Consider the following 19,466-nt stretch of genomic DNA (forward strand, 5'->3'; position numbering starts at 1 on the left):
CCCAAGGCAGAAGCTCAGAAAAGGGAAGGACAGTGCTGGGCATTTGGTCTTCCACAGATTTGGATGGAACCCTAAAAGCAGCAGGTCTATTCCTAGACCTCTGGACCCACAACATTCAGTCATGCTCATTCAGGAGGAGCAGGGAGAGCATACTGGCCTGTGTGGAGATCTAACAGCACATTGCCTTGCATTCCCCCATACCTAAACTTCAGACTAACATATGATGCAATGATGTCACATCTCACATGATGATGTTTACCCAGATTTATGAGAGAAAGAAGGCAATGATATATGGAGTGGTCTCCAGGTCTGTAGTAACACACAGGTAAATCCTCTGGGGACTAGGCATGGTCACATGGCCTCACTGGGTTATTCTGCACAGTTATCCCATGTCCACATACGCATCCTGTGCCAGTCCTGCTCTAGCGGGGGAGGGGGGGTGGCCCAGCTTGGTATCTGTGGACACCATGGGACCATCAACTCCTTTCCTGGATGTGGCCAGGTGGGTCTCTTACTCAGCAGAGTTTCTGTCTGACCATTAAAGATTCAGCTGGTTAGGCAGATTTTTAAAATAACATTTCAGTGGCAGCTGCCACCAGAGTGTGGAATTTATTCTCGCATACTCTTTCCCAGCATATTTTTAATTACATCGTTCTTGAATTACCCCTCTTTTCCCCATACTCAGACGTCCTCAGTGTGGTTATCTCCACCTCCCATGGCAGCTATATTATGGTTTCACCCACCACTCAGAGCTGTGCCCACAGACTCAAAAAAGTTGGGGACAAGTAATGTACAACCGCAGTTTTGAGACCAATGCAGACAGCATATCTGCACAATAAGATTCACATCACAATCCCATAAATAATCACTGTAACATATTTGCTTCTGTTTGCATCCATATATCTGATTTAGTACACAAACAAGCAAACCTAAAACAAGCTTTGATCCTGGACCCATTTCAGCCTGGCTTCCAGTTTGGCAGTGGGGTAGAAATGGCATTGGTCACCCTCGTGGATGACCTTCAGAGGCAGCTGGACCAAGACAGAATGGCACTGCTCATGATGTTAGATCTCACTGCAGTATTCGATGCTGTAGATCATGAGCTGTTTCTGGCATTCACAGTTTTGCTGCCTTTATGGAGTTTCTCATTTGCTGCCATGGATAACAGCCATGAATTTGTGTACCCCCAGAAAGCATGTACAACTATATCCACTACCAAATTTAATGTGTCATAGGGCAAAAAACAACAGGCACAGAAAAGGATTCCCATCCACTGCCTGAAATCAAATCGGTAGACCAGTGAGCTAGAAGGACATCTGGCCAAACATCCACCAGGAGACAGAGGTGATAGGTGCATATTGGTCGCACCCAAGCCCAAAACTCCAGACTAGCTGGGTGGGAGGGTGCATTACAATGTTACATAATGTTGGGGAAAGGATCGTCCCTTGCAGAATTCCACAAGAGAGTTGGTGATGGAGCTATTGATCCTCCCTGATAGCGAGCCTCTGGCCTCAACTGAAAAGAAAGGAGGTGACCCATTGGGGAGCAACCCCCCAAATCCCTGCATTTGATGAGGCAGCAAGCCAGACGCTGATGATCAATCATATCAAACACTGAAATTAGATCGAGTTACACGAGCAGCGCTGACATGCCTTGGTCCAGCTGCTGCCGGAGATCATCCAACCAGAGCCATCTCCACCACATTGCCAGGGTGGAAGCCCAAATGGAATGGATCCAAACTGATGTTTCATAGAGGAATGCCAGCAGTTGGTCCACAGCAGCCCTTTCCGTCACCAAACCCAGAAATGTGAGGTGCAAGATGTGGCAGTAAATAGCTGGGTCCCAGGCATCCAGCAATGGTTTTTCCAACCAAGGACAAACTACTGCCTCTTTCAGAACATTTGGGAAAGTCCCAGTAGACAGGTTTATTATCTCCTGGAGCAATCCTCCTACCTTCTCACCACCTAGTTTTAGAAGCCATGAGGGGCAGAGATCTAAGGAGAGGAATGATAGGCCTCATTGAAGCTAGCAGCCTGCACAAGACGTCTGAAACTGTTAAAACACTCCTCCAAAGGCAGCCAAGGAGCCTCCAGTTCCTTTAGTATATTAAGTGTTGGAGGGAGGTCATGGCAGAGTGATGCAATGTTATCCACAAAATAGTTTGCAAAAGCCTCGCAGCTAATCTCTGATTTGACTACTAATGGAGCAACTTTCATTGTAGTAAGAGACTGAATTACCCTAATAATTGATCCTGGTGTGAGCTAGTGGATGCAATGGAGGCAGCACAGAACTCACATTTCACTTTCCTCACTGCCATCTTATAGGCTTTCATAAGTGTCCTATAAGATAGTCTCGTGGCTTGGTCATAAGTTTGCCTCCAATGTCACTCTAACCATGTCAGCTCTCGTTTTTTACTATGCAGCTCATCAACATACCAAGAAGCTGGTTTAGAGTGGGAGGGGAGAGGGCATCAGGGGTCAGTCCCATCAATAGTAGCTGACATCCGGCTGTGCCAGTCTTTGACCATCTCATCTAGTGAGTTGCTGGGAGGCTTCGGGTCCTGCAGAGCTTTCAAGAATCCTTCAGGATCCATAAGTCTCTGCAGATAGTCATAACTCTGCCCTCCGACTGTATCGTCAGGCCTTCAGGGCACAATGGTCTGACTATGGCACTGCATTCATTGCTGTCTGATCCATCTCTAGCCATGATGGCAAATACATTGTGACTCAGTGCAGAATAGAATTTCCTCACCCAAATGTTTCTACATTAGTTTAGGCCAAAAACTTGAATCTGTTGAGGTACCTCCTGACTCTCTGACCTCTTCCACATGAGGGATTTGGCCGCAATCACTGCCTGTTTGTGTGCGGGGCTAATTCCCACCTCCTGATGGAAGCAGATGGGAGAGGGTCAGCCTGCAGGAAGCCTTTGGACAGAAAGCAAGTTGAGATGTGGGGAGGAGACCAGGGTGTAAACTGCACAGAGCTTTTATTCCAACCCCAGATCGATTCAGTCCCTGCCCTCTACACAGAATGCGATTTCCATTTGGATTTTGGCCGATTTAAAATTTCCTTCTGCAGCAAGAAGGATTGATCCGGAGTGACCCTATCTTTATTGTGTGATATCTCAGACTGCTTTTAATTCTGAATATCCATTTGGGAAAGAAAGCTCCGTGGTAGAGAACCTCTGATAGGCTACACCTGGTCATGTGACACGCTTGCCTTAAAGGAGAAGCCCCTAATTTCTCTCAATTTCTGTCAGTCCTGGATTTTTCCTCCTTCCTCTGCCTTTTTTGATCCTCTCCCCTCCAAGAAAAGAAAGAGGCTCCCTGCTTGGCTCCTTCCCCCCCCCCCCCCGCCCTTCAAGAAAAGAAAGAAAGAGGCTTGGCTTCCTCCCCCCTTCTGAACCACGTGCAGAAGACTTTCCTGTTTCAATGGGGGGGGGGAGGAAGAATCGAGTTCAAAGTGATCTGAATTCAACAGGATTGACAATGGAATAAAGAAAGTAAGTGCAGACTCTGCCCAGGGTATAGTCAGCACAGGGCTTTTTACCCACTCCCAGTTCGAATGAATCCCTGCAGTCTATACTGAATTCAATTTGGGGTGCTTTAAATTTTCTCTCTGCAACATGCATGATTGATTCATGGAGAGGCAGTTTGGGAAAAATCAGGGCAGCTAACCCCAAATCAAAAACCAGGTGGCAACGCTGCATAATGTCTTGCATGTCATAGACAGCTCTGCCTAACAGATCAATGATGTGACTACAAATGCAGCAGCAATCACAATAACTTATAGAGAGAAAGAGAACAGCCAAATTTGCTTCAGGCATTCTCTCCTATTGACCAAAGAGTTAATAACTCTAGTGATAGAGTTGCAATGAGCAGTAAAACTCTTCTGAGTTTTGTTAGCCAGGAGTTAGCCTGTGTAAGAGATGGATGCATGAAGTGGATGAACCTGCCTTATACTAAGTTGGACTACTTATCTCCTTATTTTCTTCTCTGATGGGCAGTCATGCTCTAAAGTTTTAGGCAAAGAAAGATCTCCAATGTTATATTACCTGGCATCCTTTGACTGGAGATGCTGATTACTGAACCTTGAAATTTCTGTTTTTATTTATTTATCCTGCAAAACCCATAATAGAAACAATCTAAGGAGACACTACTAAAACAAATCCAAGTTAAGAAAAAACCACACAAAGCTTCTGCAACCTTTCATTTTTGCAGGCTACGTGCTTTATCTCTGAGGTAATTTAGTTTGCTTCTGATATATTGCTTTTTGGCCCCTTATGTGCAAATTTTATCCCATGGAAACTCTAGCTGATATACATCCTCCCTACTCCCAAATCTTTCCCCAGTGTAGACAGTTCCCATGGCTCAATAATGCTTTTATCCATAACCAATGAAAAAAAATCTCTCTAATAGTAACCAAATCCTTCCCATCTTCCTCCATGTTCAGGAACATCCAAAACTCCCCCCCCCCCCATTATTTCTCCACTCCTATATCAAAGACTACTTGATTTGACAAAAATGTACTCAGCCTTGGATCCTAAGGTTTTACACTATAGGCCTGACTTCCTTGTTTTGGCCAACTCCATGTGTCTCTCTGGATTTTTTCTTGCCTCTGTTGTCAAGCTTCTCTGGCTAGAACTTCAAACCTTACTTCAGATGTTATAACTTCCAGTTTATTAGTTAGGCAGTGACCTCAGTAGAGTACAATGCCATACAAAGTTTGGAGTCCACCCTCCAAAGCAACTACTTTCTCTATGGGACCTGATTTCTTTGGTCTAGAGGTCAGTTGTAATTCTAGGAGGTCTCCAGGCCCTACCTAGAGGCTGACAGCCCTAACTTCAGGAGCCCTCTTCACAAGTTCCACCCACAAAATCTCCAGATATTTCCCGATCCAGAGATGGTAGTACACAAAAAACATCTACATAGTTGCTCAAAAACAAAAAGTCATGAGACGTGCAGTTCTGTGGGAAGAAGTGTCAGCATCTGCACCTAGCTATCATCTCGTGAGAGACTTGGCTACCATAAGTAAGAGAAAGTTTGATTCTCAAGGCAGAGCCTGCAGGTAGAGAGAAAGATACAGAACTACTAGCAAATCTAGCAATATCTGCCTGATTGTCCTTCTGAACCCTGCTACAAGAAGCCAAAAAAGTGAACCCATATGTTAGGCAGGGTCATCCAAACTGGACGCTTGATAGTGCAAGGACACTGCCATTCTTGTGGCTCTTTTGCTACAGACACCGAAGTGGCGAGATGGACCCGCATCGTTGGCTGCCCCTGGAAGCAAACCCGGATGTCACGAATCAGTTTCTCAGGCAGCTCGGGATACACCCCAGTTGGCAATTCGTAGATGTGTACGGGATGGATCCGAAGCTCCTCAGCATGGTGCCAAAGCCTGTTTGCGCTGTTCTACTCCTGTTTCCAGTCAGTGAAAAGTACGAAACCTTCAGAACAGAAGAGAGAATAAAATCTCAGGGACAAGACGTCAAACCCTCGGTCTGGTTCATGAAGCAAACCATCAGCAATGCCTGCGGGACCATTGGGCTTATACACGCCATTGCCAACAACAGGGACAAGATTAACTTTGAAGCGGAGTCATCGTTTAAAAAGTTCCTGGATGAATCTGTCTCCATGAGCCCTGAAGAGAGAGCCAAATATTTAGAAACCTATGAAGCTATTTGAGTTACTCATGAGTCCAGTGCCCATGAAGGTCAAACTGAGGCACCTAGTATAGACGAAAAAGTAGATCTCCACTTCATTGCGTTAGTAAACATTGGGGGCAATCTCTATGAATTGGATGGGTGGAAACCTTTCCCAATAAATCACGGCCAGTCGAGTGATGCCACGTTCTTGGAGGACACAATTGAAGTATGCAAGAAATTCATGGAGTGTGACCCGGACAAATTAAGATTTAATGCAATCGCTCTGTCAGCAGCCTAAATTCTGAAGTGGTGGTGAAAAACCCTGTGTGTCTAAGTATTGTAACAATTATGGTTTTGCCATGCTTTTGATACCTCCCAAGTAACACGTTGATGCAGATTAAGATTCCAATTTGTCCTATAAAAAAAGAGAGCCAGTTTGGTGTACTGGTTAGGAGTGTGGACTTCTAATCTGTTGTGGGGAGAGGAAAGGCAAGGCGACTGTAAGCTGCTTTGAGCCTCCTTCAGATAGGGAAACGCGGCATATAGGAACCCACTCTTCTCCTCTTCTTATTATTAGAGATTCTATGCTTCAAACTGGTGAAAATATCTCCTATAGAAAGCAATTCCAGGAAATGGTAGAGGACAGTCCTTAGTACCACTCTGTTGTAATGGACAGAATTTAGGTGGAAAGAACTGGTTAGAAAAAGACCCACGTAGTCAGGAACAGACAAGCCGTTATGTCTACCAGGACATTTCCCAGTGAGCCAATGCTCCTCCCACCTGCAGGTGGGCTGTCCCCAGTCTTTGTATGCCAAGGGGAAAACTGCAGCCATTTGGCCTTCATGGGAGAAAATGGTACCCATTCAGTCCTCACACAACTTGTGTAATGTGAGGAAAGCAGTGCCTGTCCAATGTCCACCCAAGCCCTTACACAGCATTCAAATGGCACTACCATAGTAAGGGTCAGGTGGTACTCAACCAACCCTTCTGTGTCTTGCCGTTGCCTTCACACAACCCACAGGGCAAATGCAGCATCCATTCAACTGGGCAGGTAGGCTGCCTCTCCCTCTCCCCTTTTGGTGGGAAGGGCCAGGGCAGGCCACAGGCTGGGCAGGCAGTCTTCCTTTGGGGCTTCCCTCCTTTGGGGGTGGGGCCAGGGCAAACTGGGAGGGGGCTTGTTCCCTCTTTCCAGTCCCCTCCTGCAAGCAGTTGCCGGTGTTTTGAACCACAAAAATGGTGGTAAACTCAGCAGCCTTGGAAATATTACCCATGCCAACAACATCTGCAAAAGACTTTAGTGAGAAAAATACAGGATCTGCGCTAACTGGTATACTCAGCAGCCTCCTCTACACTGAGAGCCTTGATTCAAGGATCTCACAAAGCATCTCTTGAACAGGAAAACAAGATGTCCTTTGTAAATAAAAGTTCATGCATTTGTGTAATGACGTCACTTTCCCAAACTGTACTGAATGATATTCTTTTTTCATTGACAGACATGATGATGAGAGGTGGGTCTGAGAAAAATTGGGCAAGCTAATTAAATGTGTTAAAAAGCATATGTTTCTGTAAAGTAGGGTCTCAAGATTCATGAGAACTTGATTTCTTCCTTAAAAGAAAAGACACTTCTTGAGTGCAGAGGTTCTCATCTTCCTGCTGTTCTCCTGGATCAGAGACTGCTTATAAAGTTTTCTCCAGTATTTTCTGTGACTTAGGGTGGTAAATATCATTATGACAGTTGATTGTCTCCGATGGCTTTGGTTCCAGTTGTGGGAAAGTCTGATTTTCATCTGAACATGACCTAAGTTTGCGTGGGTGGGACTTAAGTGGAAAGGTGAAAAGGGAGTGATGATAAGGAAGCCTTGAAGGAAGCCAGAGCTCTGAATACAGAGGCAGACTATATCCTGACGGAGTGAAGATAAGGTGGCTGTGCAGTTCGTGGTGCTTTTCCTGGAATACAATCTGCATTTTGACACTCTCTGGTTAAGCACTGCCCATCTGTATGTTATTCAGCTGGAGCCTCTAGGGAGAAAGAGGAGCTACAGGCTCAGAAAGCGAGCAAGAGAGGAGAGGAAGGGAGGGAGGGAGGGAGGGAGAGAGAGAGAGAGAGAGAGAGAGAGTGCAAAGGCACTCCTTTAATAAGGATCTGCTTCAAAACTGCCTTAGAAGTGGCACATCTGGAAACTGAAAAGCTGAAAGTTATAATAACTGCGGCGCCACTAAGCTAGTGGGGAGGAGGTCGATTAAAGCAGAAGCAAAAACAAGTACTAAGAAGCTGCAAGATCACTGCTGGATGTAAGGGGAGGAGATGGCTTTGATCTTGGCCTGGCCCCTGGTTTTTCCTCTATTCTTCTTCCTGGAATATTTTTCCTTAAGCTTTGCCTCAACAGAGGGAAATGTTTTTCATTTTGACATTGAAGGTAGCTCAGCGGTCGGTAGTCAAGAAGACACACTTATCAGAGAGCAGCAAGAGACTGTAGCTTTTGGAAGTTGGTTGCCTTCTGCAGAGGTACAGTAACTCTTCTGTCTGTTGACCTTTCTCCCTTTGTGTATGTTTCTTTTCCCCTTGTTCCGTTATTTTAATGTCTTTATATGGTTAAAGTTAATGTAATCATGTGAATGTGGAATTTTGAGGATTTTAAGGCATTTCAAGTAACACTAGAAAATATGCTTCCATTTCTTACAAAATATACATATGCTTCTGCTTGCTTTGAATAGACAGCAGTGTTACAAAATCATGTTAGCTTACTTGAATTTCTTGCAAGAACAACAAAAGAGGCCCATCCAAAGAGCACTATTTCAGCTAAGTCCGTTTGTCAGTTCACTCTTTCAGAACAGCCTTTTACTGACATTTTGCAGGCCTTGATATTTCCAGTAAGGTTACCAAAGACAGTGTTGTTGTTTTTTGGTTTGGGATTGTTGTATTTTCCCCAGGAAGAAGAAGTTTTTGATGGATTTTGTGAGTGTAATTATGCATTCAGGTGGAAATGAATTAAGACTCATCCATATCAACATGAAACTGTGGCATGGGACCTGACCAACTAGTGCTACCTGCCAAGGGCCATCTGATTTGCAAATCACTGCTGTCACATTTAAGAGAAAGTTGTGGGGATGTGACAAGCCAATTCTGCATACCCATGTATTCTCAGATCATTAGTATATAATTCTTTTAGCATTTTCAACTCATCTAGCAATTCCTTGGAAGCACAAAGAGCACTGACACCTCAGGAGCATTCCCATTTTATGTCTGTAGAAAGAGGTGCACTCTGTATATGCAAAGAGAAGCTAAGTGCAGTTTGCACACACCACCAGTGTGAATTGCAATGCAAACCTCAGATATGCATAAGCTCTGTAAGCAGAGTACAACCCTTCCAAAGCTCTATATCAGGCTCTAATATTTGAAGAAGTGGCTGTCATTCACTGGAGCATCTTCATGGCTTATCAACACAATGTGTGTGGGGTTTTTTCTTGGGGGGATATAATTGAGTCATGGCTTATATTTCCTGCTTTAAATCTGCATGAAATGACATGGTAGAGCCTAATGAAAATAAGCCCATGCACATTTACTCAGAAGTAGCTTCTGCTATCTGAGAAACACCTGAAGGAAGACCCAGAATATATTTCCAGTTTTCAGAAAATAATGAAATTAAATTCAATGATACTGAGGTGACTGAAGGCTTTCTGTTGAGAGTTGCTTTATTGACATCATGGATTCTTCAGTCTTGTTGGCTTGGATTTGGTTGCTGTTGAGCTGAACTATACTTTAAAATCAAAAATTGTAACTCAGAGAGAAAAATAATGATAAGGGAAAATAATAGTATTCTGTGTCTGTAATGCAAACTGAGACTATGAAGGTCATTAGAAAAGAAGAGAGTTGGACCTTGGCAATAAAACTAGAAAATGAGAGAAATTTTAGCACAGCAACCTCACATATAATGACATGTTTGAATGACTGATGCTGTCATATCTGACAGATAAATGTTCATCATTCTTAAAATTATTTCTGACCACAGATGAACCTGCGTTTAAAGCTGAATGTTTTCCATTTCCTGCAATCAGCACTGCAACAGCCAGCAGGAAAAAAGGGGGGAAACTTAAATGGCTGTTAGCAATGGTGTGACATTACTTCCAGGAAACCAGGGCATGATGCCATGCCTCCCTAGGAATGACTGAAAACTCTGTAGTAAAACCAGCGTTTTTGGTGATTCCTAGATAAGACAGATGTCAGTTCTGATGAAAACTGGAAGAGCAATCGGAGGCAAAAATGGTTTTACCATAGAGTTTGCAATAATATCTAGAGATGTCATCTAGAGAAGTGTGATATTACTTAAGGGTGTTCTTGGAAGAGATGTCACACTGTCACTCTCAGCTGCCCTGTATATTTCCCAAACTGGTCATCCACCGGTTGCCAGGGCCTAGTCTGCACACGTAGGATAATGCACTTTCAATGTGCTTTAGCAGCTGGAGTTTCCTGTGCAGAACAGAATAATCTACTTCTAAAGGGCATTGGAAGTGCATTATCTATTGTGTGCAGACTAGGAAACCCCAGCTTAGAGTGTTACATAAACATTTTAGCACCCTGTCATGACAAGCTGTCTAGAATCTAAGTCAAACTCAAGTTGGTATAGAGCCAAAATGACCTCATAGTGCAGACAAGCTCTTCATTTCACAGAAAAGTAGAAATACCAGGAACAATTTCACCTGAGATTTAGATCCCATTGATGTTTTAAGGAAATATTAAGCACATGTTTAACTCTCCTGTTGAAATCTATGAAAATTAAAGTATATGAATGAGGTTGGATTATGATCATAGCCTGTTCTTTCAAATAAATGGTCGAGTCTTTCTTTCCCCAGCATGTTTTAGCAAAAGTTCTTCCCTTCTGCTGTCTCATTAAAGTTGTCAGCTCCAGGTAAGGACATTCATGGAGATTTGAGGGGTAGGGTCTGGTGAGGATGGAGGGACTCTAGCAGGGTATAATGCCATAGAAACCAAATTCCAAAGCAACCATTTTTTCCAAGAGAAACTAATCTCTGTCATCTGTAGACCACCTGTAATTCTGGGGGATTACCTTGAGGATGGCAATCCTAGGCCTCAAAGATATATCCACATTCACTGGTAAGGACATTAAATTTTGACCTGTTAAAGTATTTGCAAGCTAAACGCGTGTCTGTGAAGCAGTTAGCCATGTTCCACACTGGGTACTTCAAATGAAATGCAGGCTTTTCTGGGAGAACTCATCACTGCCACTGATAATAAGCAGTAATAAAAAAGCAAGAATGATAAGTGTGTGAACTGTAATGCTGCAGCCTCCAAAGCATTTTGCACAGGCACTGGTCACATGCCTTCCCTCTGCTGCACCATGGCTTTGGCAGCAAGTAGGGAGTGCATCTGCATCTCTGCATGGACCAAAGGAAGCAAACACTGTTCTATTCTGAATTACTTAGCAAAGAAAGAAAGGGGGCCCAACAGAGAGAGAGAGAGAGAGAGAGAGAAATAGCTGGTTCACAGAGAGTGGCTACATTATTTGGTGTCACTTCCCTAGCTGGCCACACCCATGCAGTCTTTCCAAGGCATACAGCTAAGATATTTCTCTGTACACGTAGTTCATAAAGCAGGTCATTTAATGGAATATATTTTTACTCAAAATCAGTGTGAACTTCCCTATAATATCCTCATTGATTTATTTCATAGTCCAAATATTGACTTGGGCCTCTTACTCTTCCAAGCAGACACAGAGCATTAGTCATGCTCACCAGTGCCAGGATTTACAGAGAGGGGTTTCATGAGAACCACATAATCAGCTCACAGAATGTTCCAAAGTAGACTGCCATTAGGACAACGTAGCATTATATAGTGCAAACACACACAAGCAGTCGTGGCATTTAATCAATGCCTCCAGTTTTCCCTACGAATTCTTTGGACCTAAGCAACACATTTGAAACATGATAACTTTAAAACCGTGTATAATTTTGTTAGCTAGGACATGTCATACTTTCAGTCTTTTAAAAGTATAAGCCTGTTCAGGATAAGAAGAAAACTTGTAGAGGAGAATAGGGTTGCCAGTCTCCAGATGGTACATGGGGATCTTCCGGAATTACACCTAATCTCCACATGACAGAGGTCAGTTCCTAGGTCGGGGATGGCTGCTTTGGAAGGTGGACTGTGGCATTATGCCTTGTTGAGGTTTCTTCTCTCCCATAACTCTGCCCTCCTCAGGCTCTACTCCCGATTGCCAGATATTTCCTAATCTGAAGTTGACAGACAGAGAGCATATCTATTAGCATTCGTTGATGTCTTAGAATTGTTCCAATTGCAATCGTTCTTACTATTTTTTAAAGGAACAAAGCTGTTCAAATTATGTCAGCCCAACCCAGCACAAGAAGCAGCGACAAGATCTGCTATCATTATGCATGCATAGGTTCACAGAATAATACTTCTATTATGGCTGCTGCTGTATCTCCCTACCACTACTCATTTAACATCAGAGATGTATGAGAAAATAGAATCATAGAATTGGAAGGGTCCTCCAGGATCATCTAATCTAACCCCCTGCAGAATGCAGGAAATTCATAACTACCTGCCCACCCACAGTGACCCCAATTCCATGTCCAGATGATGCCTCCCCCCCAAAAAAAAGACCTAGAATCCCTGGCCAATCTGGAGGAAATTCACCTCCCAACCCCAAAGTGACAATCAGCATCTCCCTGGCATGCAACAAAGGGCCACAAGAGCCAAGCATGGGCACGATTTCTTCTGTCCAGTCACCTATAATCTGCTTAAATTAACAGAATCAGCATTTCTGTGAGATGGCTGTCTAGACTCTGCTTAAGAACTTCCAAGAAAGGAGAACCCACTACCTCCTGAGGAAGTCTGTTCCACTGAGGAATTGCTATGTCAGGAATTTCTTCTGGATGTTTAGCCAAAAATTCTTTTGAATTAATTCCTTCCCTTTGGTTCTGGTCCAACTCTCCGGAGCAACAGAAAACAACTTTGCACCATCCTCTATGTAACTGCCCTACAAGTACTTGAAGTTGGCTATCATATCACCTCCTAGTCATCTTTTCTCCAGGCTAAAGAGATCGAGCTCTCTCAACCTTTCCTCATATGTCTTGGTCTCCAAACCTGTCACCATTTTCATTGTCCCTCCTCTGGATGTGCTCCAGTTTGTCTATATCCTTCTTCAATTGTGGTGCCCAAAATTGAACACAGTACTCTAAGAGAGGTCTAACTGGAGCAGAGTAAAGCAGTACCATCACCTCATGCAATCTGGACATTATACTTCTTTTGATACAGCCCCAAATCCCATTTACCTTTTTAGCCACTGAGACCCATTATGCACGGGCCAGAATGCCCAAAGTGGCAGTGACAGGGCTTTGGGGAAAATCCTCAATTATTCCCGCCGTTGCCGCCGTTCAGGGCCCAGCCTAGCCCAGGGCTTCCTGATACTGCAGGCATTTGCAGGGGCCCACCCAGCCCCAACCTACAGTGTCCTTGTAGGGACACAGCATGCCCCTGTAATCTCCGTGGAGACATGGAGCTGGCAAGGGTGGCCCCCTGCCCCCACCAGAGCGTGTGGAGGGGGCCCGGCTCCCCCACTCCCCCTGGCCCCTCCCCACCTCCCCCCCCCCGGCCACTGCCACTTACCCCGCTGCCCTGGCGCAAAGCATGTGTGCGCGTGCTACGCTGGGGCAGCCCTGCATGCCCCACCCCCGTGCGTTCATGGGGAATGGCGGGGCATCCTTCCCCACCACAACGACATTGAGACAGCGCGGAGTAGCTGCCGCCATACATAAAGGGTCCCAGTCACACTGCTGACTCATGTTCAGTGTATGGTCTACTAAGACCCCTAGATCCTTTTTGTGCATACTACTGCCAAAACAAGACTCCCTGTCCTATAATGATGCATTTGATTTTTCCTACTTAAATGCAGAACTTTACATTTATCATGACTGAAATTCATTTTAGCCCAGTTCTCCAGCCTGTCAGGATCATACTGTACCCTGATTCTGTCTTCTGCTGTGTTTGCTACCCCTCCCAGTTTAATATCATCTGCAAATTTAATAAGCACCCCCTTATGAAAACCTGGAAAACTTGGGTCAAACCTGAAGACATGGCAACTAGATCCATATAACGTGTGAATCTTTGGAATAACTCTTAGGAAGCCCAAATACTAAGGAAAAAAATAGACTTTATCTCCATAGGATAATGGAAAATACATGGGTGGAGGCATTCATCTGGGAGAATCTGCACATCTAGTAATTATAAACCTCACTACTATTTTTGTAAAATGACTGGGAAAATATTCTTAAGACAACCACAGAAGGGGACATTTACAAAAATATGTGGGGGGAAACATTAAATACGCTTGATATCCTGCTGATTCTCCCCAGAAGTCACTTCCTTTCTTGAATAAACATGACATGGGGGAAATTATATTGGGAACGCCATGATTTCCTCATAATGATACTAGTGATTCATGATTCAAGTTTTTAGATTCTAGGGAGTTACAGAATAGAGAAAAGCCCTGGAATTTTATGTAGCCAAAACCAATGAGTTTTTTGACTGTCTTAATGGGTACATTAAAAGTTCAGTAAGTATTTCACATTAATTTTGCTGATGTTATTTTTCTCCTTCTGGGAAATCATGTTATGTAGAAAAAAATTATATTGCAGATACAACTTATGATACTCATCAAAGCTTTAGTGAAAATAATCTGATTTACAAGCAGCCAGCCTTAAACCTGTTAAATCATGGGAAACAAATGATGTTAGCTGGCAAAACAATATGACTGAAGAAAATGTTCCAAGTCTGCGAGACCATGCAAAGTATTCCCCATCCAATTTAGAACTCTTCAAGAACATGAATGTGCTATGGTATGGATCTACAACAAAGCAAAGTGAAGCAGTGACCTCAGGTAGTGGATTCTGGGGGCAGCAGTGTCTACCACATCCCTCATCCTGCTCTACCCTGCTCAGGAGCCAGAGCAGCTAACACTGATTCCCACTTTGTTCCCCAAGCAGTTTAAACAAAGCATGGCTGGCTGTGCATGCCAAGTGGGGTTTCCGAATGCTTGCCAAAAGAAATCTCCCAAAATGACTTGCCTTGAAGGCTACTTCATTACCCCCATGCTAGTTGATCTACTTTCATGACCTGAGCTTCCGTGGTTAAGGAAGTATCAAAGATCACACCCAAATTCCTGACTGTGCAGTTTTAAGTTGCACACTGTTCAGATTTTGGAGGCACGCTTCCCGGTCAGACCCGTTCCGACATATCCATCTTCGAGAGGTTGGGTTTCATGCAACTATGCTGAAACCATTCCAATTTCCATTTCATTGTATCTGAAGAACTGTGCATGTAAACAAATGCTTAAACATTGAGTAAAACTTAGTCTTAAAGGTGCTGCTGAACTCAAACTTTGTTCTGCTGCTTCAGACCAACATGGCTACCTACCTGAATATACCAAAGGGAACTCAGAGCAAAAGTGAAGCATCAGCAAGTTAATTTACAGTGTAGCTGATGCCAGGGTTACTCCAATGAAGTCAAAACTCATTGATTTCAGCAGTCTTAGACTGGATTAACTCTTCTCAGGATTGCACTGTTTGAGGGAGAGCAAGGCACTAGTCATGTGACTGATTCTGGCTGTCCTAGATAAGAGTGTGTCCATGGGATAATGATTCCATAAACTTCCCATCTAGCTTTTCCCAAAAACCTCAGTTCCCAGAAAGGAGAGGGTTTCTGCATCCTGATCTTCCTCATGCTTCACACTCTGACACTTCTTCTGGCCCACAACTGGCAACTTCCAGGTGATGTCTAAAGATCTCCAGAGATTACAACTGATCTCCAGAGGACAGAGATCAGTTCAGATGGAGCAAATGGCCACTTTGGAGGGTAGAGTCTATGGCATTATACCTCCAAACATTTTCAGGTATTTCCCGACCTAGAGCTGGATAGGGACTGACAGTGAACACCACCTCAGCCTGAGCTGGGCAGAGCTTAAATAATCCCTCATTGAGCATGCAATCCTATCCCTCTTCCTTCCTTGTCCATCTAAATTGTGGCACTTCCAGATCCTCCTCACCTCCCCCATCACCTTAGCAACTAGACCTATGTCATCCCCAGGCACGAGGAGCTTACTGCTGCTTCTGGTTACCAAAATGATGATTCTTTTACTCAGCTTATTGGTTGACTTGGTTTTGCCACCTATCTCCAGATGTGGCAAACACACCTGTGGTTGTGGCTGGTTCCCAATCTGAAAGTGCAGCTGTTCAAATGAGCAGGTGGCTCCAACAGCTGCTGATGTCCCAGGAATGCCAACATCCCCCAAAAGGACAATGTAGAGCAATATTTTCTAAATAGACAAGCGTTTTCTTTCCTTTTTGAAAGTTTTCCAGAAGCGAAATATATTTTAATGCTTACAAAACTATTCTACAACAAGGAAGCAGGAGGATGAAGACATAACATAAGAACTAGAGACAGATGGGTCTGAATATTGTGGGTGGCAAAGAGTAACTTGGAATACAAGGATAAGACAAGGATGTCAAGGAGATTCAAATTCTGCGTATTGATTTGAAAGCAGCCAAGTCACAGGGCCTCTGTAATTACCATAAACATGCTATTGATTGCAGATGTCTGTCTTTTAAAAAGTAGTTTCTGTTCTTTCACATACAAGTGTTTCGGTATCCAGGGAACAGGATGTTTAATTAAATACAAACTGCCCAACTGTCATTGTGTATTCACCATATCCTCTGAAGAAATGTGAACAAAAACACCCTGCAGTACATATTCATTAGAACATCTGAAGATAAAGAATAAATAAGTATGTATCTTATAATCTTCATATATATAAAAATCAATAAATGCACATTAAAAAAACAGGGGTAAGAGATTCTCAGCAGTGCCAAATGTGGTAGGAGAATGGGGGATGGACATAGAGGACCGGCTTGAAATAGAGGACCGGCTTTATGATGATGCGTTCTGCCAGAAATGCTTTATATCCTCAAAAGCTCGGAGGCTGCAACAGTGTTTTTGCCTTTGTGGGAAAGAATGCCTTTTAAGCGAAGGCTTTGTCTTTCCCACTGTATATGGAAAATATGAGTGTGCACTTTCCTGAAGAACGCCTCACAGAGAAATGTTTATACTGGAATCAGCTCCATCTCCAAATCAGGCTCTGCTGCTGAATGGTATTTTGTTTTGCTGTTGGGTGGGGAGAGGGTGTAACCATGTGGAATAGAAGAGGCTTTCAAAATTAAGTGCAACTAGATTTGACCACCATAACGGTTAAGACATTATGCTTTAAACACAACATTAACGCCCTTCTGCTTCAAAAGCACGTAGTCATTGTGACACATTTGATAATCAGGATGCAGGCATTACAAAAGATACAGGAAGAACTCACACAAACACGCTTCATTCGAATAAAGGCAACCTGAGTGAGTGAGTGAAGTCCCATCAAGCCAGAGCCAATTTATGGCAACCCCATAGAGTTTTCAAGGCAAGAGACATTCAGAGGTGGTTTGCTACTGCTTCTCTCTGAATAGCGGCCCTGGACTTCCTTGGTGGTCTCCCATCTAAGTACTAACCAGGGTGACCCTGCTTAGCTTCTAAGATCTGCTTAGCCTGGACCATGCAGGTCAGGGCAAAGGCAAGCTATTGTTTTGCATTCCCTGGTTTCCTGAATGGTAAGAATGCCAGGAACATCCTTTGCAGTTTCAGATTTCTTGGGAAAAGAGACATATGATGCTTCTCTTTTACATACTTTAATAATAACCATAATAAACATGGAGAAGAACACAGGCAGACATATGCACTAATTTCCTCCTCGAAATCAAATGGCATGCTCTAGGAACATCCCAAGTTTCATTCTTCTAAAAAAAAAAAAATTCATGCTGGTTGCATTCACATTTGTCTCCAGTTCTCAGCCAAGCCACTAGACTAGAGTGTGCCAGGAGTAGCTGATAGCCACAAGTAATTCAAAGTAATATTTTCAAGCCAACCATTAAAACATATCTCACCATTGAACTAACTAAATACTTGAAGAAAAGCTCTTCCCACTTTGCATGGCCTCAAGCTTTCCGAAAAGCAATATAAATTAATTAGTCAATTCATTGTAGAGGGGGGATTAGTTCTAGATTTAATGGGTATTAGAAGGCAGTGGTGACACTTCCAATGGTTTTTATGGGCCTGTAATAAATCCAGTGCCCATATATATCAGTTATTAATTGATCTGCAGATCTGATGTGATGATAAAATGGTGGGGGAAAGAACAATGTAAGCTTCTTTGAATCCCCAGATATCTGACTTTCAATATAGTGTCTCTTAGACACTACTGGGCTCAAATCTAGCCCTTTGTTTAGGTCCTTTTAGGAAAACTTTTAGGAAAACTTTAGGAATGCACTGGAAGTTTCTCTTCAATCTTACCTCCAGCAAGAATATCTCAATTGCCACTGGGCTCTTCTCTCTTTCTCAACTGTCCCTAGTGAGTTTGCAAGCACTGCAGACTTTTCATGTTCCTTCATCCCACACTGATTGTAAAACGGTAATCATTGACAGCACTATCAATGCACGTGTTGTGGTTCAGCCTTTCTGCATAAAGAACTGATTTGTTTACATTTGTGTTTTCAGAAGGGAATCCAGAGTAATTCTCTAAGAGCAAAAAGGGGAGTGGCTAAAAGAAGGTTAGTAGGCACCGGATTCATAAAAAGTTCCCAAAGGAAAAATTAGGGCTTTCTCTCTGATGAGTCAGTCAACCAGCATCCATTTCATTGTGTCAGCAGCAATCAGGAGGTTTGCAGAGCTGAATGGCATTGTGATCCCTTTCATCAACAAGGAAAACATTCAGTACAGGCAGCACTGAAAGGTAACCCATAAATAACAATGTGAATTGCCAGAAATAGACCTGTGAGAAAGTAAAGACTGAGTTAATGCTTGACCTCACATAATTGGGCCTTCCCATTACTAGCAGACCATAACAGCACACAGGCCACTTCACTGCCATTGTTCTGTAACAAGTCATTGCTGTGTGGATCAAATTTCAGTGCCTGTCTTTTATAGGAGATTCACACACAGCACACACAAACACACACACACACAACTTCTTTCGAAGACTTGAGGTGCTTCATTGCGTATGAGGTCACTGTGAGAGCAGCCCCTGAGAGCAGAAGAAATAAATTAAATTAGTCTCATTCTGTAACTGGAACAACTTATCTTTAACATAATTCCCTAGCAACCACCAAAATAAAAACAATATTATTGAAGAACTAAAAGCAAAATGCTGGAAGAATACTGCAACCATCATAAGAAGACCCTTGATGGATTAGACCAATGGCCTGTTTAGTCCAGCATCCTGTCTCACCCAGTGGCCAACAAATTTCCCTGGAGAGACAACAACAGGGGATGGAGGGTGAGGTCTTCCCCTTATGTTGCCTCCTGGAACTAGTATTCAGAAGTTTACTGCCTTTGAACATGGAGGTTCCATTTTGTCACCAAGATTAACAGTGATGGATAGACCTGTCCTCCATGAAGTTATCTAATCTCTGAGAGCCAGTTTGGTGTAGCAATTAAGACTGGTGGTTCTCAAAAGTTTATACCTTGGAAATATTATTGGGCTTTAAGGTACTACTGGATTCTAAACTTTCTATTGTAATGTTTCAGAGTTAACAATAACAACACAATATCAAAAAGTCTAAACACACAAAACAGACAACTTTACAAAGGCCAATACTTGCTTCAAATTCCCACAGCCTTTATCTCTGGCAAGTCTCGAATTTATCCAACAGTTTGGGCAAAGTTGTACAGCATATATTGGACAATGAAATGGTCAAATTAA

The 19,466-nt window shown here is 43.3% G+C and overlaps 2 protein-coding genes across 2 annotated transcripts in view; both read left to right on the plus strand.

The window, feature by feature from the left end:
• The first annotated feature begins 5,197 nt into the window (after positions 1-5,197).
• On the plus strand, positions 5,198-5,956 carry LOC143842157 (ubiquitin carboxyl-terminal hydrolase isozyme L3-like). The gene is given in 1 exon segment (XM_077346995.1): positions 5,198-5,956. A coding segment is annotated over 1 exon segment (687 nt). The 5' UTR covers positions 5,198-5,254; the 3' UTR covers positions 5,942-5,956.
• Positions 5,957-7,414: 1,458 nt separating this feature from the next.
• LAMA4 (laminin subunit alpha 4) overlaps positions 7,415-19,466 on the plus strand; it is a 117,118-nt gene continuing 105,066 nt past the window's right edge. Inside the window, exon 1 of the mRNA XM_077301695.1 lies at positions 7,415-8,149. Within this exon, the coding sequence (XP_077157810.1) occupies positions 7,949-8,149 (201 nt within the window). The 5' untranslated portion in view covers positions 7,415-7,948. The remainder of the gene's footprint in view (positions 8,150-19,466) is intronic.

The sequence above is a fragment of the Paroedura picta genome, chromosome 1, assembly GCF_049243985.1.
Source record: "Paroedura picta isolate Pp20150507F chromosome 1, Ppicta_v3.0, whole genome shotgun sequence".
NCBI lineage: Eukaryota > Metazoa > Chordata > Lepidosauria > Squamata > Gekkonidae > Paroedura > Paroedura picta.